Consider the following 27152-nt stretch of genomic DNA (forward strand, 5'->3'; position numbering starts at 1 on the left):
TCACAAATAATTTACCCCTAAAAAGAATTAAAGTAATAATATTATTAAATTGACTGTAAATGGTAATGAAGCTCACATTAAGTATTATTACCCTGCACACTACAGTGATCTGCACATTAATGGAAAAGGCTTGTAGTATTTTTTCAGGCGGATGTTTAGATCGATATCAAATTCAAGTAACAAGAAAAAGAAAACAGCTCCAGTCAAAAGGTATTTTCAATTCTCTACGGCTTTTATTTTGAAATAATACAGGAATAAACATGGCCTCATCTGCAGCGTGACGAGCTCTGAGGAAGCTTTACGACATTTTACTGATTATTTTCTCTGTTCTACTGATTAAGAAGAAAGTTAGTTATGTTAACTCATAAAGGAAACGTTACTAAAGTAGAGAGTGAACATGAACCAGAGCCGGGTCCGGCTGCTGGGATCTGTTCAGCGTGTTCACACAGGAAGTGGAACGAAGAGATGAGGTCGACTGTGGGAACCAGTTTGAAGCTTCACTCATTTTGCAGAAGTGATTATTCTTTGTATTTGATTGTATTTTGAACCAAGTGGAGTTGATCTGTGTTAATGAAATCAATTCGGAGTTATGAATTTGTCTCTTTATAAATCACTTGTGTCCGTCTGGGTCAGATTTGAGATTTCCAGGAATCCTTTTCCTGTTCCCCCGGTCAGGTGCAGAGCTCAGACTGGAAACATCTGGTTCAAGTCATGGATTCAAAACTGTAAAAGAATAAAACTAAACAATGTTCCTTTACAGCAGCATCAGTGTCGTCACGTGTGTAAAACACACAACAACACAACATCAGGGATCGAGGTTGTCACAGTGAACAGAGACAGATCGGATGAATTACACCGTCACACTCTGTGCTGCTTTCATGATGCTACGCAATAAATATGAAAAATTGTATAAAGATATAGATCTAGATGACGGGTTTGTGTGACGTCTAAAATACCATGTGTGCACTTGGGTTAGTGAGAAGTGATCTGCTAATCTCTGTTATTTAGTATCTGTTCCTTTATGGGACATTTCATTTGTTGTTGAACTTTTTATTTGCTTAGAAACTTTTAATTGTTTCTGATGCTGGAAACAATCTCTGTATATTTCACCATCTGTGTTATTGACCCACTGGTTTGTATTATTCAGTATTTTCTTCTCGGTCTCTGTATCAAAGCTTTCAGCCACACAAGAATATTTTTGGAACCAAAATTGGTTCTTATGACTGATATGTTTTCCAAATCAATCATAAGAACTTTGGTCGGACACTGAACTTGAAAATCAGTCTTAGTGAAGATGGAATGTATTTATTATTCATGTTTTTATTACCACTGGATATTTTCCGCCCCCTTGTTGATCACATGTTCTTTTTGGAGAATTCACTTATTTACTCTCTTGCTTAAAATCAATCATGTGTTTGTTAAACATTAAAGCCAGGAGATGGTTAGCTTAGCTTAGCACAAAGACTGGAAACAGGGGGAAACGGCTAGCCAGCGTTCCATTTCCTTTCGTCCCAAACGTGCGAGGTGATGGCGTTTCTCATCCGTGATATTTTTCTTAGATTCTGGATGTGGGAGGAGACGCATCGTCCATCTTTATTTACAGTCTTTGCTCCAAAGGCAAAAGCAAATTCGCCTGCACGAGCAACGCCCAATGTTGAACAAGTGATGCTAAGCTATGCTAAGCTATGCTAATTGTGCAGGCCTGTAGTTATTTAACGTACAGTGGTGTCAGTGTGAATTCTCAGCAAGAAACATAAACAAGTTCATTCCCCAAACATTTCAAACCTTTCCTTGACAGAACCAAACCAGCAACGTGTTTTAACTACAAATGATTCAAACTTGTTCTAGACTCACGTTTATTATTGTGTGATTTTTTTCAGGTTTCAGTTCTTATTCATACAACATGAGAATCAAATTTCAAGGTTAGTTTGAGATCACAACAAACACATTGTGATCCACGACAAAACTACAACCAGTTTCACGAGTATACTAAGTTATAAACAACACTAATTACTTTGTAAATTCTACATAAATGGTTGCTAGTTGGAATATGAAGTCATTTACAGTCATGGAGCCCTGGTCCGGTCCTTTCTGCCGAGGATGCAGTGCACTGTGTAATCTGTATTTATGTGTTTATGAGAATATTCCCCTATCCTGCGTCATTCCTGTGCTATCTGATCCATAATCAGATTTTCTGAAGGGTTCTAAATAATCCTGTTCTAATCTTCAAGCTACTGCTTAACAAACAAATTCAAATTTGCGATGTGCTCCGCTTTCCCCGGCGGTTCCTCAGGAGCATGTGGTGACAACACAGGACCTTACAAACGGCTAAATCCTGTGTGTGTGTGTGTGTGTGTGTGTGTGTGTGTGTGTGTGTGTGTGTGTGTGTGTGTGTGTGTGTGTGTGTCTGTGTGTGCGTCTAGTCGTCCGTCTCGAAGGTGTGCAGGTGGGTTTTGAGGCTCAGGGTGCTGGTGTAGGTGAGGTTGGTGGATCGGTAGAGGTCCAGACCCGTGAGGATCTCCACGTCCCGGACTCGGGCCGTGTGGAGCTTCAGCAGGTCCTCCACCCACGCCGACTCGTCCTCGGCGCTCTGCCAGACACAGACAGGAAGTGGTCATTCACTGTGGATACCATCGTTATGCAAACTTAAAGTCGGTATCCATGGCCGAGAGACGGGGGGGCGGGGACACCCTGGACAGGCTGTCTCACATTCACACTTATGGTTGCTTTATAATCTCCAATCAAACCAACACAAACTCCAACAAATGAGCTTCTCCTTCTTACTGGTGGTCTCAGAGTTTCGACTGATGTCCTGAAATGACTTTGGGATCATTTCACTCCTCCTTGATTATGTATTTGTACATTTGGTATTAAAGAATTGTGCCATAGCAACTGGTCGATGTTGACATCAGCGTTTCCCAACATCTCCCTCAGACTCAAACCAGCAAGTTCCCATTAGCAAACCAGTTTCCACAAGTTGTTGCCTGGGGCAACGGGAAGCGCAGCGTCTTGACAGGTCATCATGTTTCATCTGGTTCAGATTTCACAGATTTTTCAAAGGAATCTGACTCGGCTGCTAAATGATTTCTCTAATAAAAGCTACTCATTCAGGCAGCAACATTACTCATTAACTATCATCTCATCTCATCCCAGACATGTCCACAGAATGTCCTCATGTTACCTATGACTCAGCAATTAACATAAATAATAAGTTGTTGCAGATGTTAGAATTTCGTTTTGTTCCATTTCCTAACAAAGGATTTATTATTCCTGTGTCGTTACATATTGACGCCGGATCAGGATCCCTTACTTCTTCTTAATGTCCTTTTTGAAGATGGTTTGGAAAGATAGAGCAACAGATGGGGAGAAATAGCAACAGATGGAGAGATAGAGCGATGGATAGAACAGTCAGGTAGAGAGATCAAGGTAGAGCATCAGATAGAGAGAGAGAGAATCGCAGATGGAGAGATAGATCGACAGATGGAGAGATAGAGCGACAGGTGGAGAGATAGAGCGACGGATGGAGAGATAAAGCGACAGTGGAGAGATAGAGCAATGGATAGAACATTCAGGTAGAGAGGTCGAGGTAGAGCATCAGATAGAGAGAGAGAGAATCGCAGATGGAGAGATAGATCGACAGATGGAGAGATAGAGCGACAGATAGAGCGACAGATGGAGAGATAGAGCGACAGGTGGAGAGATAGAGCGACAGGTGGAGAGATAGAGCGATGGATAGAACAGTCAGGTAGAGAGGTCAAGGTAGAGCATCAGATAGAGAGAGAGAATCACAGATGGAGAGATAGATCGACAGATGGAGAGATAGAGCGACAGGTAGAGAGATAAACCGACAGGTGGAGAGATAGAGCGACAGATGGAGAGATAGAATCACAGATGGAGAGATAGACTGACAGGTGGAGAGATAGAGCGACAGGTGGAGAGATAGAGCGATGGATAGAACAGTCAGGTAGAGAGGTCAAGGTAGAGCATCAGATAGAAAGATAGAATCACAGATGGAGAGATAAGGCGACAGATGGAGAGATAGAGCAACAGGTAGAGAGCTAAACCGACAGGTGGAGAGATAGAGCGACAGATGGAGAGATAGAATCACAGATGGAGAGATAGACCGACAGGTGGAGAGATAGAGCGACAGGAGGAGAGATAGAGCGATGGATAGAACAGTCAGGTAGAGAGGTCAAGGTAGAGCATCAGATAGAGAGATAGAATCACAGATGGAGAGATAGAACGACAGATGGAGAGATAGATCGACAGATGGAGAGATAGAGCGACAGATAGAGCGACAGATGGAGAGATAGAGCGACAGGTGGAGAGATAGAGCGATGGATAGAACAGTCAGGTAGAGAGGTCGAGGTAGAGCATCAGATAGAGAGATAGAATCACAGATGGAGAGATAGAGCGACAGGTAGAGAGATGAACCGACAGGTGGAGAGATAGACCGACAGATGGAGAGATAGAATCACAGATGGAGAGATAGACTGACAGGTGGAGAGATAGAGCGACAGGAGGAGAGATAGAGCGATGGATAGAACAGTCAGGTAGAGAGGTCAAGGTAGAGCATCAGATAGAGAGATAGAATCACAGATGGAGAGATAGAGCGACAGATGGAGAGATAGATCGACAGGTGGAGAGATAGACCTACAGGTGGAGAGATAGAGCGACAGATGGAGAGATAGACCGACAGCTGGAGAGATAGAGCGACAGATGGAGAGATAGACCGACAGATGGAGAGATAGAGCAACAGATGGAGAGATAGAGCGGTGGATAGAACAGTCAGGTAGAGAGATCAAGGTAGAGCATCAGATAGAGAGAGAGAATCACAGATGGAGAGATAGAACGACAGATGGAGAGATAGAGCGACAGGTAGAGAGATAAACCGACAGGTGGAGAGATAGAGCGATAGATAGAACAGTCAGGTAGAGAGGTCAAGGTAGAGCATCAGATAGAGAGAGAGAATCACAGATGTAGAGATAGAACGACAGATGGAGAGATAGATCGACAGGTGGTGAGATGGAGCGACAGGTGGAGAGATAGAGCGATGGATAGAACAGTCAGGTAGAGAGGTCAAGGTAGAGCATCAGATAGAGAGAGAGAATCATAGATGGAGAGATAGAATGACAGATGGAGAGATAGATCGACAGATGGAGAGATAGAGCGACAGGTGGAGAGATAGAGCGACAGGTGGAGAGATAGATCGACAGGTGGAGAGATAGATCGACAGGTGGAGAGATAGAGCGACAGGAGGAGAGATAGAGCGATGGATAGAACAGTCAGGTAGAGAGGTCAAGGTAGAGCATCAGATAGAGAGATAGAATCACAGATGGAGAGATAGAGCGACAGATGGAGAGATAGATCGACAGGTGGAGAGATAGACCTACAGGTGGAGAGATAGAGCGACAGATGGAGAGATAGACCTACAGGTGGAGAGATAGAGCAACAGATGGAGAGATAGAGCAATGGATAGAACATTCAGGTAGAGAGGTCGAGGTAGAGCATCAGATAGAGAGATAGAATCACAGATGGAGAGATAGAACGACAGATGGAGAGATAGAGCGACAGGTAGAGAGATAAACCGACAGGTGGAGAGATAGAGTGACAGATGGAGAGATAGACTGACAGATGGAGAGATAGAGCAACAGATGGAGAGATAGAGCGGTGGATAGAACAGTCAGGTAGAGAGATCAAGGTAGAGCATCAGATAGAGAGAGAGAATCACAGATGGAGAGATAGAACGACAGATGGAGAGATAGATCGACAGGTGGTGAGATAGAGCGACAGGTGGAGAGATAGAGCGATGGATAGAACAGTCAGGTAGAGAGGTCAAGGTAGAGCATCAGATAGAGAGAGAATCACAGATGGAGAGATAGAACGACAGATGGAGAGATAGAGCGACAGATGGAGAGATAGAGCAACAGATGGAGAGATAGAGCGGTGGATAGAACAGTCAGGTAGAGAGATCAAGGTAGAGCATCAGATAGAGAGAGAGAATCACAGATGGAGAGATAGAACGACAGATGGAGAGATAGAGCGACATGTAGAGAGATAGAGCGACAAGTGGAGAGATAGAGCGATGGATAGAACAGTCAGGTAGAGAGTTCGAGGTAGAGCATCAGATAGAGAGATAGAATCACAGATGGAGAGATAGAACGATGGATAGAACAGTCAGGTAGAGAGGTCAAGGTAGAGCATCAGATAGAGAGAGAGAATCACAGATGGAGAGATAGAGCGACAGATGGAGAGATAGAGCGACAGATGGAGAGATAGAGCGACAGATGGAAGGATTGAATCACAGATGGAGAGATAGAGCGACAGATAGAGCATTGGGTAGAACCACAAAGCTATGGGTTCAAAAATACAGACAACGAGAGAGAGAGAGAGAGAGAGAGAGAGAGAGAGAGAGAGAGAGAGAGAGAGAGAGAGACAGAGAGAGAGAGATAGAATCACAGATGGAGAGATAGACCGACAGGTGGAGAGATAGAGCGACAGGTGGAGAGATAGAGCGATGGATAGAACAGTCAGGTAGAGAGGTCAAGGTAGAGCATCAGATAGAGAGATAGAATCACAGATGGAGAGATAGAACGACAGATGGAGAGATAGAGCGACAGGTAGAGAGATAGAGCGACAAGTGGAGAGATAGAGCGATGGATAGAACAGTCAGGTAGAGAGGTCAAGGTAGAGCATCAGATAGAGAGATAGAATCACAGATGGAGAGATAGAACGACAGATGGAGAGATAGATCGACAGGTGGAGAGATAGACCTACAGGTGGAGAGATAGAGCGATGGATAGAACAGTCAGGTAGAGAGGTCAAGGTAGAGCATCAGATAGAGAGATAGAATCACAGATGGAGAGATAGAACGACAGATGGAGAGATAGATCGACAGATGGAGAGATAGAGCGACAGATAGAGCGACAGATGGAGAGATAGAGCGACAGGTGGAGAGATAGAGCGACAGGTGGAGAGATAGAGCGATGGATAGAACAGTCAGGTAGAGAGGTCAAGGTAGAGCATTAGATAGAGAGAGAGAATCACAGATGGAGAGATAGAACGACATATAGAGCATCGAATAGAACCAAAAAGCTATGGGTTCAAAAATACAGACGAGAGAGAGAGAGAGAGAGAGAGAGAGAGAGAGAGAGAGAGAGAGAGAGAGAGTCTGAGAACACGTCATCAATCAAGTGATTTGACTGAATTACACTAAAAAGGAATAAAGGTTGTTTCCAGTAAATATCATATTTAGAAATATGACAGATGAGCGTGTGACTGGAGACGGATCAAATGACTGGACGCAGGTTGATGACTTCACCGGGGGGGGGGGGGGGGGATCACGTACTTTACTGAGAAGGAAAGGTCAAGGAAAGGTCAAGGAAAGATCAATGACACCACCAGAACTTCTCAGGAGTTTTACTGTTGTCGGGGAAACGTTGCTGATGAATCAACGAGATCAAAGGAGATCAAAGGAGATCAAAGGACCCTTCGTTCCTCTGATGTTGGGATCATTCCAGATGAGAAACATTTGAGATATTTTGTAAAGAATCTCTGTAAAACGTGAATCAACAGAGGAAAGAAAATACTCTATAGGTCTCTTTGAATATTATGAGACCTACTTTTCATCGGTCCCTGTGCCGGCGCCACCCAGTGGCTGGAGGCGGTATTTGTTTTTCTTTCTCGTGTGCACGATATCTAAAGAGCGCTGCGAGTTCCTGACTTCAGTTGGACTCGTGGATGAACTACTTTTATTTTAATCGTCAAAGGTGAAGGTGACGCTGGACACGCTTACTTCTTCTTGGGTATTTGACCAGTTTCCACTTGGATTCAGAGATGAAGGGAATCGACTTCATTCTCATTAGTTTAGGTTCTCTTAAAAAAATAATAGTTCGTAAAATTGGGCTATGGAACTGACGGACTTCACAGAATTATACGACTCTAAAAATGAGGTTTATTACAACGAGGCTAGATCATACTTCAAGAAACCTCAACCAAAGAACACTGTTGTAAATGTTTATAGGATTTAACGACTCGTTCCAAAAAGGAAATTCTCCCAAACCTGTTTTAGGTTTAATGCAGTTGCAATATAAACAGGAGCTGGACTTTGATGCAAACCATCTGAGAGACTTCAACAGAACTGTCACGAAACGTTTACTGCTACTGACAAGACATCTTAAAGACTCAGTGTTGGGTTTACTGCCATCTAGTGGTGAGGTTTGAAACTGCACCTCACCTCAGCCAACCCTTTCCCAGAACGATGGAAAAAGACCCCGACCTTCTCCTGACGACTCATCACTGAACGCATGAATAATAACAGTGACAATAAACTTTATCTATAGATCGCGTTTCTCCGTATCCTCAGACACTTCTCAAACGTTAAAATTAACAAATTAAAGCTACTGACTAAAGACATAGAGCACACAACAAACATCGCACATTAAGAGCAGTTCTGAAAAGGGGCGTGTTGACTTGTGCCTGGATCATTGTGCGTCTGAGGGCTCGTGCTTGGATCATTGTGCGTCTGAGGGCCTGGCGAGGATCATTGTGTGTCTGAGGGCTCGTGCCTGGATCATTGTGTGTCTGAGGGCCTGGCGAGGATCATTGTGTGTCTGAGGGCTCGTTACTGGATCATTGTGTGTCAGAGGGCTCGTTACTGGATCATTGTGTGTCAGAGGGCTCGTGCTTGGATCATTGTGTGTCAGAGGGCTCGTGCTTGGATCATTGTGTGTCAGAGGGCCTGGCGAGGATCATTGTGTGTCTGAGGGCCTGGCGTGGATCATTGTGCGTCTGAGGGCTCGTTACTGGATCATTGTGCGTCTGAGGGCTCGTGCGTGGATCATTGTGTGTCTGAGGGCTCGTGCGTGGATCATTGTGTGTCAGAGGGCTCGTTACTGGATCATTGTGTGTCTGAGGGCTCGTGCGTGGATCATTGTGTGTCTGAGGGCTCGTTACTGGATCATTGTGTGTCTGAGGGCCTGGCGTGGATCATTGTGTGTCTGAGGGCTCGTGCGTGGATCATTGTGTGTCTGAGGGCTCGTGCGTGGATCATTGTGTGTCTGAGGGCTCGTGCGTGGATCATTGTGTGTCTGAGGGCCTGGCGTGGATCATTGTGTGTCAGAGGGCTCGTTACTGGATCATTGTGTGTCTGAGGGCTCGTTACTGGATCATTGTGTGTCTGAGGGCTCGTGCGTGGATCATTGTGCGTCTGAGGGCTCGTGCGTGGATCATTGTGTGTCTGAGGGCTCGTGCCTGGATCATTGTGTGTCTGAGGGCTCGTTACTGGATCATTGTGTGTCTGAGGGCTCGTGCGTGGATCATTGTGTGTCAGAGGGCTCGTTACTGGATAATTGTGTGTCTGAGGGCTCGTGCCTGGATCATTGTGTGTCAGAGGGCTCGTTACTGGATCATTGTGTGTCTGAGGGCTCGTTACTGGATCATTGTGTGTCTGAGGGCTCGTGCGTGGATCATTGTTTGTCTGAGGGCTCGTTACTGGATCATTGTGTGTCTGAGGGCTCGTGCGTGGATCATTGTGTGTCAGAGGGCTCGTGCCTGGATCATTGTGTGTCTGAGGGCCTGGCGAGGATCATTGTGTGTCTGAGGGCTCGTGCGTGGATCATTGTGTGTCTGAGGGCTCGTGCCTGGATCATTGTGTGTCTGAGGGCTCGTTACTGGATCATTGTGTGTCTGAGGGCTCGTGCGTGGATCATTGTGTGTCAGAGGGCTCGTTACTGGATAATTGTGTGTCTGAGGGCTCGTGCCTGGATCATTGTGTGTCAGAGGGCTCGTTACTGGATCATTGTGTGTCAGAGGGCTCGTTACTGGATCATTGTGTGTCTGAGGGCCTGGCGTGGATAATTGTGTGTCTGAGGGCTCGTGCCTGGATCATTGTGTGTCTGAGGGCTCGTTACTGGATCATTGTGTGTCTGAGGGCTCGTTACTGGATCATTGTGTGTCTGAGGGCCTGGCGTGGATCATTGTGCGTCTGAGGCTTGTGCACTTTGAACACAACGCTGCTCATGTTGAAGCACTTTGAGTCGTTGATTGGAAACAAGTGCATCTCATTAACTGTAAATTGGAGTGATTATGTCGTTAGCCAGGACGGAGCTGGGGAACTTTTTGTGGTGAGGAGTTATTTCTGTTTCCTCTGATCCTCCTCAGGAAAGAACGCAGAAGTTTGACCCACGTACGTCAATGATTTATAAATACATCGGCACTTAGATACGATCGATGACCTCTGCAGACTTGATTCTCCACAGCAGACGCCTCTGGAAGCTAAATCTGAAAACAATACAAATGTTTTCCAGTGTCCTGATGACGCCACTGGAGCGAGAAGAGTCATGATAAAAAAAACAAAGGCGCCCCCCCCGCCCACGGGCAGTGTTTACAGCATCACGCACGAGAGGAAACCACGAAACCAGGCGCCAACACAAACCCAGGATTCTCCTTTTGTGTCGAAGCCTTTCACCAAAACCTCAGGACGGAGCCGACAGACCAAACACCAGCGCACATAGAACACTCCCTTGTCTGTAGATGAAAACAAAGATGGACGCCATGGCAACTACCAAATGTGAATCCAAAACACCAGACGAGGTTTTCTCAAAGATGGATTCTGTCTTTTCAGGGAGTAATTTGATGGAATAAAATCGATCGCTACTGCACAGAGTCTCGTGCAAAGATCTAATTTCCTTTTTAAAAAATCCTCGTATTAAAAGTTAAATATCAGGCTACTTACACAGAAAATAAAAGCTAAGATGTTCTTGTGTTTTGAATATTTCATCTGTTATGTGACAGGAAAGTTTCAGGACCTTTCTTCTGTTTGTTTGGCGATTTCTGCTGATTCAGTAATTCACCTTTCACCTGATGTGTCAGGCAGAAGTTATCTGGAGCTTCAGGCTGAGAGCGGATGAATCACTCGACATTTAACTGTCAAAGGTCCTGAGACAAAAGCTGCAGTGGATCGAAGAGCAGAGTTACATTCTGATCCAAGGGTTTTGCCAAGACACCCACACACACACACACACACACACACACACACACACACACACACACACACACACACACTGGGGATTCCTGACACATGATGCAGCTGCAGGATCAGTTCAGCTGCGTCATCCAAGATTCGTCAGTGAACGAATATGTGATGAAAACAGTTGTTTCATTTCAATCTAATCAAAATCTAATAATGCTGCAGACGTCCGATGGTTGAACTGAATCAAGCAACTTTCACTGATGACAATTCATGGAAATTCCTATAATCATCTGATTGTAATCAGATGACTGTGATCAGATGAAGCACGTTTCTCTACAGAGCAAAACACTGTGTGAACGTGTGAGTGTGTAAAACTTTCACTGACCAAAATGGTGATTTATCGTTCTTCTGCATGTTGTCGATCAGTGAAATAAAATAAATGTAACTAAGTAAAAGTACTGAGTTACATCCTTTTCAAATTACATTAGGGAATAGATCTGCAGGTACTTGAACTTTCTGTATTAGACCGTCTAATATGTACGTCATATGTACAATAAGTCCGGTTTGAGTTCACGTCTTTTCTTCACTTCAGGACATCAGTATAGTTTATGTATCACAGGTGTAAGTAGATATTTTACTCTAGTAAATGTTTTCCTATTTATTGGTAATTTACTTATAGATTAAGTAGAATAAAAGGTTTGAGTATTTCCTCGACCATTAGAAAGGAGCCGGGGGCCGGATGTGAATCAGGAGACATTAAGACAAAGGACCATTTTAAATATCACTCTGAGGATCTAGTTTCCAGGGTTAGGGTTAGAGAGCAGGAAGGAACCTGCTCCTCTGAGGATCAGCAGCTCATGAGGGAAAACTCAAACTTTCCTCTGCAGCGTTTGACCTTCCACCAGTTTCTTCTTGTCTGGTCTGGTTAGGAAAATGTTGACGGTAGAAAGACCTGCGGTGACATGTGGTCTTCATCTCACTTCCTTAGGACACAGAAGTTCCTCATAACGTGTGGGAGACTGTGGAGGTGCTGGTTTGTTTCTCCAGATTAACTTTGGAAACACCGCCTCAACAATCTGACCTTTACTCCCACTCGGCCTGAGGCCAGACTCATGTCAGCAGCTCTGTGCCCACATGGGAACCTGTTCTCTGAGGACATGAGACAGAGACGTTGGGACGGACGTGATAACGAGTCCTGATGGAACCTTCAACTTGTACAAACTGAGGAATGTCTCTAGAACTGGACCCACTCATTAAACTGCATGTGACCTTTATCTGGAAAACTACAACCGAAGGTGAAACAAAATAATAATAATAATATGGGAACTACGAATAAATTACATGAGGCTCATCGAGTTTGACAGTTGTGTCTGAATGGAAATGAGGGTTTTAAATGATTGATATTGAGTCATTTTAATATTATTGCTGCTGTGTTCATTAATACAAGGATTAAATCAGTAACAGCACAACTTCAGTTGAACTAGTTTATCCCACAGTGACCTCTAGAGGCCATGAGGTCTCACACAAAAGGCCCAGAATCAATGTATATCTGTTTGTTTGTTTTTGTAATTCATGATACAAAACTCAAAGAAATATGCTTTTACATATTCTCCAAATTATTCAGTGTTTCTCTGAATGTTGTGCGTGGAGCAGAAGTTCAGGAAACACACAATCAACTAAACCAACTAAACCAAGAAGCCTGCTGCTCAAGAGGATTTATTCTCCGTGAGTCACTGAGCTTCAGTGTTTACGAAACGCACGCCACGCCTCTCCTCGCCACGGCGCCCTTGTGATGGAACAGGGAGGATTCCCCTCTGTCACTCCGTCCTGGCAGCTGTCGAGGAAACTCCTGTAAATAATGACTCACTGAGATACAGAACATCTCGACCTTTCTGCCACTAAACAGATTGATGAGTTTCCAGCTGCAGACTCTCAGAGCACGAGCCAGAAATGTAAACTGTCAAACAGAAATGAAAAGCAGCGTGTGTGTCCAGTGATAATGGATCTGGTTTTGTGGGACCAGGTCGTGATGGAATCTGAGAGAAAGTGTTTCTTTCCTCTCGGACTCTCGAGCGGAGCCGGGTCGAGGCTGCAGCTCCGGAAGGAAACGTGATGTTTCTTTTCTCTGACGTTGTTTCTTGTGAATGTAAAAGCTCGACAAAGTCCAAACCTCTCAGAAGACAAGTCGATATCAGACGTCAGCCCGTCTCTGAGTGCAGCGCTGAGTCAATCTATACTTTTAAAGATGTCCTGTCTATATTTAGACGAACTTCCTTGTTGTCTGTCTCTATTTCTGTCTTCCTGCACAAACAGTTCCTCTCTTGATGAAACTCTGCTGTGGTTTCCTGGATCTGACTGGACGCCTGTGATCTCATTCCAACGCCTTAATGCAGTTTGAGGAAATGGATGCACGGCGGCTCACGTCACAGAGACCTGATGCACAGAGAGTGACTCACTCTGACTCTTCATCACAGGATCTGGAGCCAAACTCAATCATCTGAGCTATTGTTGTAAAATGCTTTGGCAGAACAGAAGCCAGGTTCCTCCTCTGCGTGTTTGACTCAGCAGAGAACACAACACGTGAGGAACCTTGACACACATGACACATTATGATGCGTCTGTCCCGGTTCAGTTAAACCATGCTCTGACTCAGAGACACAATACCACTTCTGGACCAACACACTCCGGTCTGTGAGCTTTTGTTACTCAGACGTTTGTACGACAACTGGATTCTCTCCCAACATGTGGAAACGTTCTGGACTGAGACGAACCTCAGATGGAGAGAGGGAGTTCCCTCCTCTGTCAGGATGAGTGTGTGTCTGTGTGTGTGTGTGTGTGTGTGTGTGTGTGTGTGTGTGTGTGTGTGTGTGTGTGTGTGTGTGTGTGCGTGCGTGTGTGCGCCTAAAGCCTCATATATGTAATACTGCTCCGATATCCACCACTGCACCAAATGTGGATTAATACACCATTGAAATGAGTTCCCTATAAAAAATGTTCATATTTCTTTCTCCAGACAGTTCACCTGGAGAAGCTCGTTGTTAGCGTAGTTACGTTTTCCTCATTAGGGCGACATCTAGTGGCCATAGTAGTAATGACAGGACAGAGGTCATGACACTATCGGTGAAGGTGGGGGGTCCGGACGGAGAACCTCGGGTTAGCGTGTTACAAAGATGTGTTAACATGACCTTTCCCTGAATATAACACAACCGAGACTTTTCCATGAGCCGGACCACGGGTTTATTATTGTAACCATGACGACGGGGTCAGCTCAGGACACGGAGACTTGTTTAATTTCACGTTAAAAGTCAAATTCCATCAGGAATCTGTGTTTGGGTTGAAATGACTCATCCTCTCACTTCCACTTTCATCGATTCCGACATCTCTATAAACCTCTTTCTGTTCGGCCTCTAGATATAAACATCTTCTTAACCTCTACTATATCATATATTATATCATACTCTCTGTATACTTTGTATATATAAGTCTATATACACATATTTATACATGTGTACATGTTATAATTATAATTATTATTATTATTATATTATTACTACTATTATTATTATATATACTGTTGCTGCCATTATTACTATATACTGCTATTATATTGGTATAATTACTATCATATATAAATATATATTATGTTATATTATATACTATATATACTGTACTATTTTTATATACTGTCTAACAATAACATTACCATCATATCATCAGTACTATTACCATCATCTTGCCACTGCACCTTATCTACCTATTTATCTTGTGTTTCTGTTTTTATTCTTTCTACCTCAAAATCTATCTATCTATCTATCTATCTATCTATCTATCTATCTATCTATCTATCTATCTATCTATCTATCTATCTATCTATCTATCTATCTATCTATCTCTCTATATATCTTAACAACAGGAAATTATGGATGCATGATTAATATCTTTAACATGAATCAATAAGGGGGGGGGGACTCACGTTGCAGGCCTCACTGTTGTCGGCTCGGTGCGGCAGCAGGAAGCTGAAGACCCTGAACGCACCGTCACACTCCTCCAGCGTCTGGTTCTTCTCTTCGCAGCTCGTCACCACCGTGAAGAAGTGGGAGGGGACTAGGGGGGGGGACCCGGGGGACAACCTGTCGGGGGGGGGGAGGCGGGGTGGGGTGGGGGGGGGGGGGTGATAATTAGTTTCAACCTTTAACAAACAGCGGTCAAATTAATGGGATGATTCTGATTCAACATTTCCTTCTCCTGTCCATCAGCTGATCAACGGACGTTTATTTTTTCTTTTATTGAGACTTTTATGTATTTTAGGTTTTATTTTTAATTTATTTCAAACCTTTATAAACATGTAAAGGATATAAATAAGTTTTAAAAAGTAACCGATCAGGTTTCAGCATCAAGAGTTTGTCTTTATTTGATGCTTCAGAGTTTGTAATTAATGAATAAACCAAAGGACGACTGGTTTCTGTCCTGGTGGACGAGCTCCCCAGTGACCTCTGACCTCTGACCCTTACTCTCTGATGGTGTCCATGGTGTCGCGGAGGCCGTCGTGGTCGAGGTCGAACACGGGTCCGGCGAGCACGTTGATGCCGTTCTGCTCCTCTGCGTAACGCCTCAGCAGCGCCACCTGCAGGTAGCTCCACATCCCTGCACACAGGAGGAGAAGAGAGACATCACACTTCTCCTGATCAGGAAACTGACTCGAGGTTATTACACACACACACACACACACACAGACACACACAAACACACACACACACACACACAGACACACACACACACACACACACACACACACACAGACAGACACACGCACACACACACACACACACAAACACACACACACTCACAGCTGACAACAATGATGAATTACATGTTTCTGCACGAGACAGCGATTCAGACACAGAATGTGTGTTTTGTCCAGATAAGCTGCCCCCCCCCCTCTCTCTCTCTCTCTCTCCCCCCCTCCTCTCTCTCCCCCCCTCCTCTCTCCCTCTCCAGAGACAATGGGTGTCAGGACGTCCTCGCTCAGACGTGTCTCAGTCTGTGGCATCGTTTCTGTTTTGTGTGTTGGTCCCAGAAGATAAACACACAACCTTTGTCTAAACCAGCATCGATTGAACTGGTTTCCAGGTCCCAGCTCGTGGAGACACAACACACAGTTCAATTATTCTATTTCCACTAATAGAATAAAACATTAAACAGATGTTTTCAGACCCAGTCCAGTGCTTCTCTGACACAAAAAGAGGTTTTTCAGGATTTGTTATGTCAATTTCTTGGCCTTGCAGTTGCATCCCTTTACCACTAGAGGCTGCTGCTGCCCCCTGATCACCTGTCTTCCAGCAGCTTTGATACCAGATCACAAAGTGTAAGTTTCAGTGTGAGTGGAGTTTCAGAATCAGTTTTCGGTGACTCACTCTTGAAGGCCGGGAACATGGGCGCCGTGTTGGTGATGAGCGAGGCGTCGTAGCGGGACTCGGGCGAAGACGCCAGCTCTGTCAACCAAACAACAACAGATACTTATCCTCCAGCGCTTTGCACTGTTGCTATGGAAACATCACAGAGAGGCGATCACACTGGTTCCAACAAAGACAACTTTCATAAGATCGAACCCGGCTGCAAATAACTAACCTCACTTTATAGAAATATAAATTAAAGTTGTGTTATATTCTGATTTGTATAGTTTTGTATTTGTTTCAGTGACTGTGAACATGGAGAACGTTTCCTCCTTCCCACTGTAGAGGGCGCTGTTCATCAGGCAAAGTAATACAGTGTGTAGAAAAACACTTTTAAAAACATCTGGTTCAAAGTTTGATTTTCCATGAAAAATATCGACACTACTCAACTTATGTAAATATTATTAAAAGTGATTAGAAATGAATCTGTTTGTGGCAGCAGAGGGCGCTGTTGATCAGTCAAAGTTCAGGATTCTGTGATTTATTTTATCATCATGATATTCATATATGTTATAACATCAGATACTGAAGATGAGATTTAGGTTTCTGTGACCTCTGGTGGAATATCTGAGCATCGGTCTGTGGGAGACACGTTTCCATGGAGACCGATTTATTATGATAAAGACAAATGTGTGAATTAGACGCTGACATGTAAACAACATGTTCTGATGACCTGAAGAACAAAGAATTAAGACGTGTGGAGTATTTATCGAATGCCTAATGACACACGTCCCGGGTTCACGTGTAAACAAACATGTTGACGTGAGAATGAACAATTTATTGATTGAATAATATTCATAATGCTGGTCACCTGGTGGGAACAGGAAGCCGTGTGTGAGGTGGTCGTTCTGACTGTAGCGTGTGCAGCTCTGACTGTGATCAGCCGACACTCTGGAGTCCACCCGGACACACGGAGCCCCGGGGGACACGTCCGGGACCGGGGTCAAGTCCTCCTGAGACATGAAGACACCAGATATCACATGTCAAAGGTTTTCTGCACGACAATGTTCACATTGTGTGTGTGTGTGTGTGTGTGTAGGTGTTCATGTACGTGTGTGAGCAGCTGCCTCTTGTAACCTGTAAACTTCTTCCTGTAAACATGGGAAAAACATTCGTGTTCAGAGCGTCACACACAGAGTTTGTGTGTGTTGTGTTGTTGTTTACATGCTCCTGCAGCCTGGTCATGTTCTGCACAGACACACAAACGCTTTCTCTCACAGCTCACGACAACACAAGCGTGTTTGACCTTTTACAAGCTGACGCCCGGTTTTAAAGAGTGAGAGTCGGGAGCTGCAGGAAGTCGAGGAAACATGTTAAAATCATGTCAACGTGAAACACACGTGTTGGATCCAGGAGGAACAGGTCGAGTTTATTTATCCACTTCCTCCTGTTCTAATAAAATGAAGCTACATTATTTAGTAGTGTGTGTGTGTGTGTGTGTGTGTGTGTGTGTGTGTGTACCTGTCGTGGAAGTGTGTATGACGTCCACAGAGGCATTGCCAGCTCTTTGCTGTATCCACTGATGAACTCCACGTGATGAAGTAAACTGTAGTGGGAATCGAACATCACGGCCGGACGACCAAACGGCAAGTGTGTGTCGTCTGCATGAACACACACACACACACACACACACACACACACACAGGGTGACTTTTCAAAGTAAAGCAGCGTGGACTTCCTGTCTCCGGGACCCAGGACCTACTGTAGCTGTAGTTCCCCTCGGCTGCAGGACTGAACGCCTCCATCACCTCCTCCACTTTGTTCTGTCACAGAGAGAATCACAGCGTCAGTTCCTCGTCCGACGTCAGAAACCTTCTGTTCGGTCACACCCACCCACCTCGTCATCGCAGCTGCAGCCCAGGTCGTGCGTGGCGGTGACCTCTCCGTCGGACGCCGGCGACGGAGAGGTCACTTCCTGCGGCATGCTGGGCCGGTGGGGCGGCTCCTTCAGCATGTCGTTCAGAGAGCCGTGGGTCCCGTTGTTCGGAGCCGGCTTCAGGCCCAGCAGGTCTGACACACACACACACACACACACACACACACACACACACACACACACACACACACACACACACACACACACACACACACACACACACACACACACACACACACAGATATTAAAGATTGAAGCACGGGGTTGGACATGAAGTTTCTGTTTTCTGTTGATATGAAACATATGATATGAACATTGCAATATTTATATTTTCCTTTATACTATCTTGCATTGCAATATTTATATTTTCCTTTATACTATCTTGTAGTATTATTTATATTATGGTCACTACTTTTTAATTATTTTTTCTGTATCATGGTCACTACTGTTGCAATATTACTTATAATACTTTTGTTTTCATTACAATAACACTTCATCACTCCACTTTCTCCCCAGTACCTGCTTTTGCACAGTGTCTGTTTTGCAGGTTGTTTTTGTTTTTCTGTATATTTTTACTCTCATTATGTGTAGTTTAGTAGTGTACATATTTTGATCTTTCTTTTTTATTGTTGCTTCGGCACTGTTATTTAAATTCTGTTTTTCTCTTTTTGCTGTAACAAGTGAATTTCCCCGTTGTGTGGATAAATAAAGAAATCTAATCTAATCTATAAACTCTCACCACACATGACGTTGTATAACTCTATGTTATCAAACTCTGGAACTCTCTTCTGGAACTTGAAGCTCGGCCCGTGGCCCATGAAGATCGTCTGCACACAGAAACACAGAAACACTTTCAATATTCTGGATTTTCCTTCTGGACGTGTTGGTTTCCAGATGTTCCACAGGAGAGGAGACACTTCACCCTCATGCTGGTGATCTTGTTGTCGAAGCCGTGGTCGCCGAAGAAACCGCAACGAGACCTCACTCTCTCCGGCATTTTCCTGAAACACAGGTTTTTTACTGCGGTGAATTCTTCTGCATCATGAGATCATAACTCATCAGGGAGGAGGGAGTTATTTCTGGAGCGTTTCCAGTGTGAACACATGAGTTCACACGTGGTTTCATAAAGAGACTGTTGAGGTTTGAGCTCCACTGAACCAGCTGATCTACTTCAAACATTTAATCACAAACTAAATTTACAATGTCGGTCGCTATTTGTTTTTCCAGACACATTTATAAAGAGTGGATTAGTGACCTTAATATATATATATTAATATCTCAGGAGCTCAGGTCTTACTTAGCGATGTGCCACTTCCTCTCCATCAGCAGGTGCACGTCCTCGATGCGCCGGTTGTTGGCGTAGTGAAGCCTCTTGGGTAAATGCTGCTTCAGGTACGGCTTGAAGTGCTGAGTCGGCATTTTGCACTGAAACAACAGAGGAGCAGGTGAACGACCTCGGACTCGACCCGGTGACAAACATCATGTGTGAGTGGCTCAGTACTCACTGTGAGGTTAGCAACAACTACTTTGGGGTCGTCTGCAAGAGAACAGGAAGTGTTTTTATAACTCATTTCTCATTTCTCAGTCTTTGTGGTTTCTGTTCCTGCAGCAGAGGGGTCTTACATGTGGTGGATTTGGGGTCGCGGGGTCGTATCCTGCCCAGCGAGCCGGGGATCAGCATGATCTCATCCATGTTGAGCGGGTAACTGCTGAGGAACTCCGTCTGGTCGCAGTGAGCCTCCCCCATACCTGAGGTGAGACATCAACACAGGCTCTGTGAGACATGAGAAGGCCTCATGGGGTCTCTTGATTTCATCTGAGTGGATGAAAGTAGAAAGAATCTTGAACATGTGGGGGGCGGAGCCTGTAGAGCAGCAGGGGCGGAGCCTGTAGAGCAGCAGGAGGCGGGACATGACGTATAAACTCTGCTGTGGACAGATCAGTGTTGTTGTTTCCAGCTCCTCCACACGGCGTCGGCCTCATCACCAGAAGATCTGGAATCTCCTCGTGTTTCCAAGTGGACGTCTTCGTCTTCTCCGTGTCCGGCTCCTCTTCTTCATCCTGAGATCTTTGTGTTCTTCAGGTTTCACGTCACGTGTTAGAAACCTCGTCCACACGTCCACTCGCTCTCTGAGAAGCTTCCACACGTCGTCCTGCTGGTTCCTCACATGGACTCTGACATTATCTGGGGTTTTACCAGGGTACTCGGGTCCCTTACTCCTTATAAGTATTATTTCATGCTTTTACTTTGAAATAAACGGGTGGATGTAGAAGTGAGCATCTCACCGTGGTCTCCCACGACGATGACGTTGACGCAGCGATGCAGGTTCATCTGCTTCAGCCCGTTCATCAGCTGACCGATGATGTTGTCCAGCTCCCTCAGAGGGTTGTCCAGCTGCACACAGGAAGCAGGAGGACGCATGAAAACAAGGATCCTATCTGCACACACACAGACACACACACACAGACACACACACAGACACACACAGCCTCACCTCGCTGCTGAGCGGGCCCAGCCGGTGTCCGTAGGTGTCGGGCTGCTCCGAGTGCACGGCGTAGACGTAGGGCCTGGACAGAGACAGATGTTTGAGCTTCACCTGAGGTCACCTGAACAAAGAGGTGGTCGAGGCTCCTGAGGTCAGAGCCGTGAGTCAACAAGATAAAAGCTCCTCTGCTGAACTTGTTGTTTCTGGCAGCGATCGTCTCACCTCAAATCACCCGAGCTGAGAAACGTCTCACTGTGAAAACACTTCACCCTCCAGTGACTCGACATCTGAAACAACTCTTCATCCTCAGAAGAGATCGGATACAAACACTGAGAACCACACAAAGCTTCTGTGCTTGGTCCTCATCACAACCGGAATCACTACGTTCTAACACCGGTTGAACCAGAGCTTGTTCACACCTGGTTGGTTTCAGAGCTTCAGAGCTTCAGTCTGAACCTGAACATCAGGTGTGAAGGTTCCTCATGATGTCACCATGGCAACCACGTGAAGCGCTTCATTCACCTTCTCCATTGAAACAGAACGTACGTGTATCAATCAGAATTCTTTTGTCTCTCAATAACAACGTGAAACCAGAACTACCAGATCAAAGGAAACTCTGGAACAAACATGAAGCTTCAGACTCGGATCAGAAAACCACCTCACTGACCAACCTCTGACCTTTGACCCTTGGGATACAAAATCAATGACCTATGAACTCCAAATAAAATCTGTTCATCCTCGAGTCTGAGTGGACGTCTGTGCCAGATGTTTAAAACACAAACACATAATTCCTCCAGACTGTTACTTTCATGAATGAATTAAATAAATTTATGAATTACTTCAATAATTATTTGAGCGATTATCCGAGAGGAGAGAGCAGAACGCTGATGCCTACCTCTCGTTGTCGGGGAGAAGCAGCCAACGCAGGATGGTCAGGATCCTTCTCTCCAGAGGAATCACCCTACACTCACACACACACACACACACACACACACACAGACACACACACACACACACACACACACACACACACACACACACACACACACACACACACACAGACACACACACGTGGTGAAAGACGAAGAAGCAGCAGAACAACAATCATACAGAGTTAAACGAACCACATGTTCTCATCAACAGAAAGGAAACACAGAGAATGAATCATGATCTAAATTTGTATTCTTATTCTTATTAGTTGTATTATTAATACCAACACACATTGAACCAGTCTGACTTCAGAGATCTGAGCTCTGGGTTTCTCATTGTGAGAGTGTGAGGAAGCATTGTGCTGCTGCTGTGTCAGTCGCTCTCAGGATGGAGACGAGTCCTCGTGCTCATTAGCTCATGGACGTCTGTGTTAATGCTGTGAATCCATCAGTGCCTAACCCTGACCCTAACCCTGACCCTGACCCTAACCCTGACACTGACCCTGACCCTGACCCTGACCCTAACCCTGGCCCTGGCCCTGGCCCTAACACTAACACTAACACTAACAATAACCCTGACCCTAACCCCTAATTCTAACCCTGACCCTGACCCTAACCCTGGCCCTAACCCTGACCCTGACCCTAACCCTGACCCTAACCCTGACCCTAACCCTGACCCTGACCCTGACCCTGACCCTGACCCTAACCCTGACCCTGACCCTGACCCTAACCCTGGCCCTGGCCCTGGCCCTGGCCCTAACACTAACACTAACACTAACAATAACCCTGACCCTAACCCCTAATTCTAACCCTGACCCTGACCCTGGCCCTAACCCTGGCCCTAACACTAACACTAACACTAACACTAACACTAACAATAACCCTGACCCTAACCCCTAATTCTAACCCTGACCCGAACCCGAACCCTGACCCTAACCCCTAATTCTAACCCTGACCCGAACCCGAACCCTGACCCTGTTCCCTGACCCTGACCCTAACCCTAACCCTTGCCCTGGCCCTGGCCCTAACACTAACACTAACACTAACAATAACCCCTAATTCTAACCCTGACCCGAACCCGAACCCGAACCCCGACCCTAAACCTAACCTTCACCCGAGGACCAAGTTTTAAATGTGTCAAAGAATCCTGAAAACTTTTGGCAATACAGGAAATCTGCAAATGTGTTTCCAGAACCTGTGTGTGTGTTATTTCAGCTTCTTACTATTATAAAGTTTAGTTCTGATATATTATCTATTGGTTTGTTATGCTAACAGACAATACAAATATAAATGAATATTATATGATATGGGAGATTCATGCTACATATTTATTATCTAATTGATTTTCATTTCTAGTTTGTTAGACTTTAGAATATAAATATATTTTATATTCAAAAGCACAATAAATCGTATTATTTTTCTCCAAAACTTCCTTTAACCTCGTTCAGGTTTTTGTAGATTTCAGGTTCAATGTCTGAATCTAATGAAAAATATTCCAGTACCAACTGCAGTACCAAGGCCAGAAGAAAGTCCCGGCTTTCACCCCCTGCTCCTGAGCTGTGATCCAGATCTGAGACACAGAGACACACGGGTTAGTGTTCAGAGAGGACATGAAGACGGACGACCTGTCTCCACTTCCTCCCCCGGTCCACAAGGTCCCAGGGTCGTCCATCTTTGTTTACAGTGTCCAGGGTCATGAGTGATTCACTGTGTAACTGGTTACTCACCGGCTGCCCCCCCCACCAGCGGTGGTTCAGCTTCTCCCGGGTGCGCAGGCTGAAGGTGGCGTTGAACACTGGGTCGTGCATGGTGTTACCCACAATGCCGTGCGACTCGGGGTAAAGACCCTGCAGAGACGCACCGCAGAAGAAGAAACACGTCAGCAGGTCACAACCTGAACAGGCCGGAGGACATTTGGAGCTCGGCTATTGGCAAACATGTGTGTTTACTTAGCCTACAAACGTACAAGTACATATTAACAGTTCTGCTTTACTGTAACTGGTCGTGTACACAACCCAGAACCATTCAGGAACTTACTGTGGCCAGCGTGTAGAGGTTTGGGAAAGTCTTCGATGGGTAGACTGGTCTCATGTACGGAGCTGAAGTTCCACACGATCCTGACGGGAAACAAAACCTTCACGTGTCAATACAACATGTTTACGAGCTTTTATAGTTCTGACAGAATCAGGAGCTGGAGACAGAAGCTTGGACCAAATGCTACGAGATTGATCATCGACATTGTTAGAGACAGAAGTTGTGACATGACGACAGGACGTTTCCTCTTTCGCTAAATAAACAGTCAGAGTGAAATGTTCCAAAGATCCTTTCAGGACTCAGATCAGACAGATGATTATAAACCTGCCTCCTGCAGCAGATGATCACATCTCCTCTTCGGTCACAGATCAGGACCTTCACATCACTGCAGCTGTATTAAGGTTAAAAAACAATAAGAACTAAAAACACTTACTGAGCTTATGTATGTTGGGAATGACAGATTTTCCCTTCTTCAGGTACGAGGCTCTGAATCCGTCCACCGACATCATGATGAGGGGGGGGCGGATGAAGCTGAGCAGCACAGGATGAAGGAAAGTCAAAGAGTCAACATCAAGGTTCAGACTGAGATGAAGGACAAATGTAGATCTAGAAAAGGTTCTAGTAACAACAGGTTTGAACCCAGGACCGGACCCGGAGTGATCTGTCCCAAAGTGAAGTGTCCGTCAGTGAGAGACAAGGAGGACGAGGTCCAGACTCACCCTGCAGGACACTCGGCCCTCCGGATCTCCTCACAGTCGCCCTGCACCCAGGAGGTCTCACCTCAGGAGGAAACGAGAGGACACTGTTATCACACCGACCTTCGTGCACATTCATGTTCCTCTGGCGGACGGGAGGAGCTACCTTTGCAGAGCGACCTGTAGTTGGAGCAGCAGTCTCCTCTCTCCAGACAGTCCTGGGAGCAGTGGCAGGCGTGCTCGTCGTTCCTCTGCTCCTCACAGCGGTCCTGGGAGCACTCGAAGCCTCCAGCTGTCACACAGGAGGAACCAGAGGAACCAGGCGTCCTCATTAACGTGTCTCCAGCACAGAACTCACATGGAGAAGCCAAACAGTGAACAGTGACTCATTCAATCCCACGGCTGCTACTAATGATCCAGTTAGAAGCAAAGCAGCGTGTTCTTCTGTTGGGAAACGTCCCTCTGTTGTTTGCTTAATGTTTTCAAGATGAGATCTGTGTTCACGTAGCCAAACTCTAAATCAGCATCAGATGAAAATCAACACTTTAATAACTCATTGTCCGCATTATAAATGGAATTGCAGAATAACTCGGGTTATTTTCCCATCAAAACCATCGTGTGTCTAACGAGGCCTGAGGAGTTGTCTTCTATTGTTGTTGTGTGTTGCGTCACACACAAACACACACACACACACACTTGTTTGTTTGGACTCATTACACAAATACACACATACACACGATCCTGCTGCTGGATCACCAGCAAATCCTGAACAAATGATCCTTTGTTCGTCCTTTTTCTCCTTTAATGATTTACGTCTTGAGGAATCGATCAAACGACTGAAAGGTTTTTAGTTCCAGATCTTTTCTGGAGGACACACACAGCTGCAGTAAGGGAGGAGACACCAGGAGGACGTGGACAGAGACACCAGGAGGACGTGGACAGAGACACCAGGAGGACGTGGACATGAGGACTGACCTGTTTTCAGACAGTGCTCGTCGAAGTCCGAGCAGCAGCTGTAGTAGGTTTTACACAGATTGTCACATCTGCACCCCGGGGGTTTGGCCTCCTCCAGCTCGAAGCACCTCCCCTGGCAGGAGCCCGCCGAGCTGACCCACTCGGAGACCACTGGAGGGAGGAGACGCACAATCACACACAACTGCTGCAACACACTCATCCCTGCAAACTTTAGATTTAGACAGCAAGGCCTTCTTCAAGGGAGCGCTGTCGAATGTGCTCAGACTCAGAGGCGTGGGTGGAGCCTTCATGCTCGTCTCATACAATGAGATCAAGAAGGTCTAAGTTGTTTTTGTATGTGCACTGTTCATGTTGTGAAGTTTAACTGTAACATATGTACATTAGGAAGGACTTAAATATATCTCTATATTTATAGGGACCAACTAGTATTATCTGCTCGTTGTACCTGGGGAATCTGTCATGCACTGTCTGCATGTTTCAGGGCGGAGCTTACCTTTAGTGTGAGGCGCTGGGTTGTCTCCTCCCTCTGCCGGCCGGCTCGCTTGAAACACGTACGCTCTGGTGACGTTCGATGCCCAGAGGCCGATCACAACCACGACCTGCACACAACCACACAACTGTTCAGACTCAAACACACAAACTGATCAGACTCAGACACACAAACTGATCAGGCTCAACCACGCAGCAGCTGCTTCTCCTTCAGGGGTCTTCACTGACGATGCTTCACTCAAACAGAACGGAGTCGGTCACTGTGCCGAACTGGGAGTTAGTTTCCTTCTCCACTGAGATGCATCTGTGCTGACCTCTCACCGCAGGGGTCAGAGGTCAACAGGCAGCCAGGACTGGCGACCCTGAAGAAGTGGAGTGTGATTCCACTCCTTCTAGAGTCAGAGAGACGAGTCGGATAAAGACTCGTCCCCCTGTCCTGAGGTGAGTGGGTGCATAATCACACTCATTTCTATGTAAATGTTGAAATGGTGGATGTGCACTGTGTCTCTGTGTGGGAGGAGCCTATGAACAGTAACAGCAAGAAGTTCAATTCATAACAAAACATTGAGCAACGTGTTTTTATCCTGAAGTCAAATATGAAGCGTTTAGCAGAGAAGACTCAGATCCTCCTGAGGACTGATTCTACTGTGATGAAGAGGATGAAGAGGATGAAGATGATGAAGAGGATGAAGAGGATGATGGTGATGATGATGGTCACCTTTTATCATCATCATCACCATAATCATCTTCATCGTTATCATCACCATAATCATCTTCATCATTATAATCATCATAACCATCATCTTCATCATAACCATCATCTTCACCATAATCATCTCCATCGTCATCACCTTCATCATCATAAAAATCATCCTCTTCCTCCTCTTCTTCACCTTCATCATCACTTGTCTACAGGAGCAGTATAAATAAAGTTTGACAGAAACTATTCAAACTTCAGACTCCTGCTCAAAGTGCAGTTTCCTCTGAGCCGCAGGTCGATACATCCATTCTGCACAAGCCAGGGGGGGGGGGGGGGGAGGAAGAGGAGGAAGAGGAGGAAGAGGAGCGGGTCCAGCGGGATCGAACCCGCGGACCGGACCGGTCTTACCGTACCAGAGAGCCGAGCAGCATGATGCAGAACCCGGATCCTCCTGAAGCATAACCGCCGAAAAGACCCGGACCCGGAGAGAGACTGAGGCGGAGAGAGAGTGAGAAGCGAGTGAGAGAGAGAGGGAGAGAGAGA

General features: G+C 45.5%; 1 protein-coding gene across 2 annotated transcripts; it reads right to left on the bottom strand.

Annotated features, from left to right (window-relative positions):
• Positions 1-1289: 1289 nt before the first annotated feature.
• Positions 1290-27152, bottom strand: enpp2l (ectonucleotide pyrophosphatase/phosphodiesterase 2-like). 2 transcript variants are annotated; one of them, XM_061092282.1, is made up of 25 exons: positions 27023-27152; positions 25914-26019; positions 25421-25570; positions 24612-24737; positions 24470-24530; positions 24184-24281; positions 23754-23833; positions 23444-23563; positions 23231-23286; positions 21683-21748; positions 20797-20869; positions 20588-20696; positions 19925-20050; positions 19807-19838; positions 19599-19726; positions 19224-19302; positions 19041-19128; positions 18263-18435; positions 18128-18188; positions 17887-18026; positions 17237-17378; positions 16387-16464; positions 15484-15616; positions 14946-15102; positions 1290-2590 (listed from the first exon to the last, which is right to left on the bottom strand). In XM_061092282.1, the coding sequence occupies exons 1-25, from the start codon at positions 27038-27040 to the stop codon at positions 2420-2422; spliced, it is 2571 nt and encodes an 856-aa protein (XP_060948265.1). In that variant the 5' UTR covers positions 27041-27152; the 3' UTR covers positions 1290-2419. The 2 variants fall into 2 exon arrangements, with proteins under 2 accessions (XP_060948265.1, XP_060948263.1); XM_061092280.1 differs by having other exon boundaries at positions 23219-23286.

The sequence above is a fragment of the Limanda limanda genome, chromosome 19 (genome assembly GCF_963576545.1).
Source record: "Limanda limanda chromosome 19, fLimLim1.1, whole genome shotgun sequence".
NCBI classification, from domain to species: Eukaryota; Metazoa; Chordata; class Actinopteri; order Pleuronectiformes; family Pleuronectidae; genus Limanda; species Limanda limanda.

Bases quoted from the DNA above. Each gene is read 5' to 3' on its own strand.
- enpp2l (XM_061092280.1), bottom strand. The intron at 24,531-24,611 runs GTAGCTCCTCCC...TTTCCTCCTGAG, and splicing joins CTACAGGTCGCTCTGCAAAG to GTGAGACCTCCTGGGTGCAG. The intron at 18,189-18,262 runs GTGGGTGGGTGT...TCTCTGTGACAG, and splicing joins GCTGCAGCTGCGATGACGAG to AACAAAGTGGAGGAGGTGAT.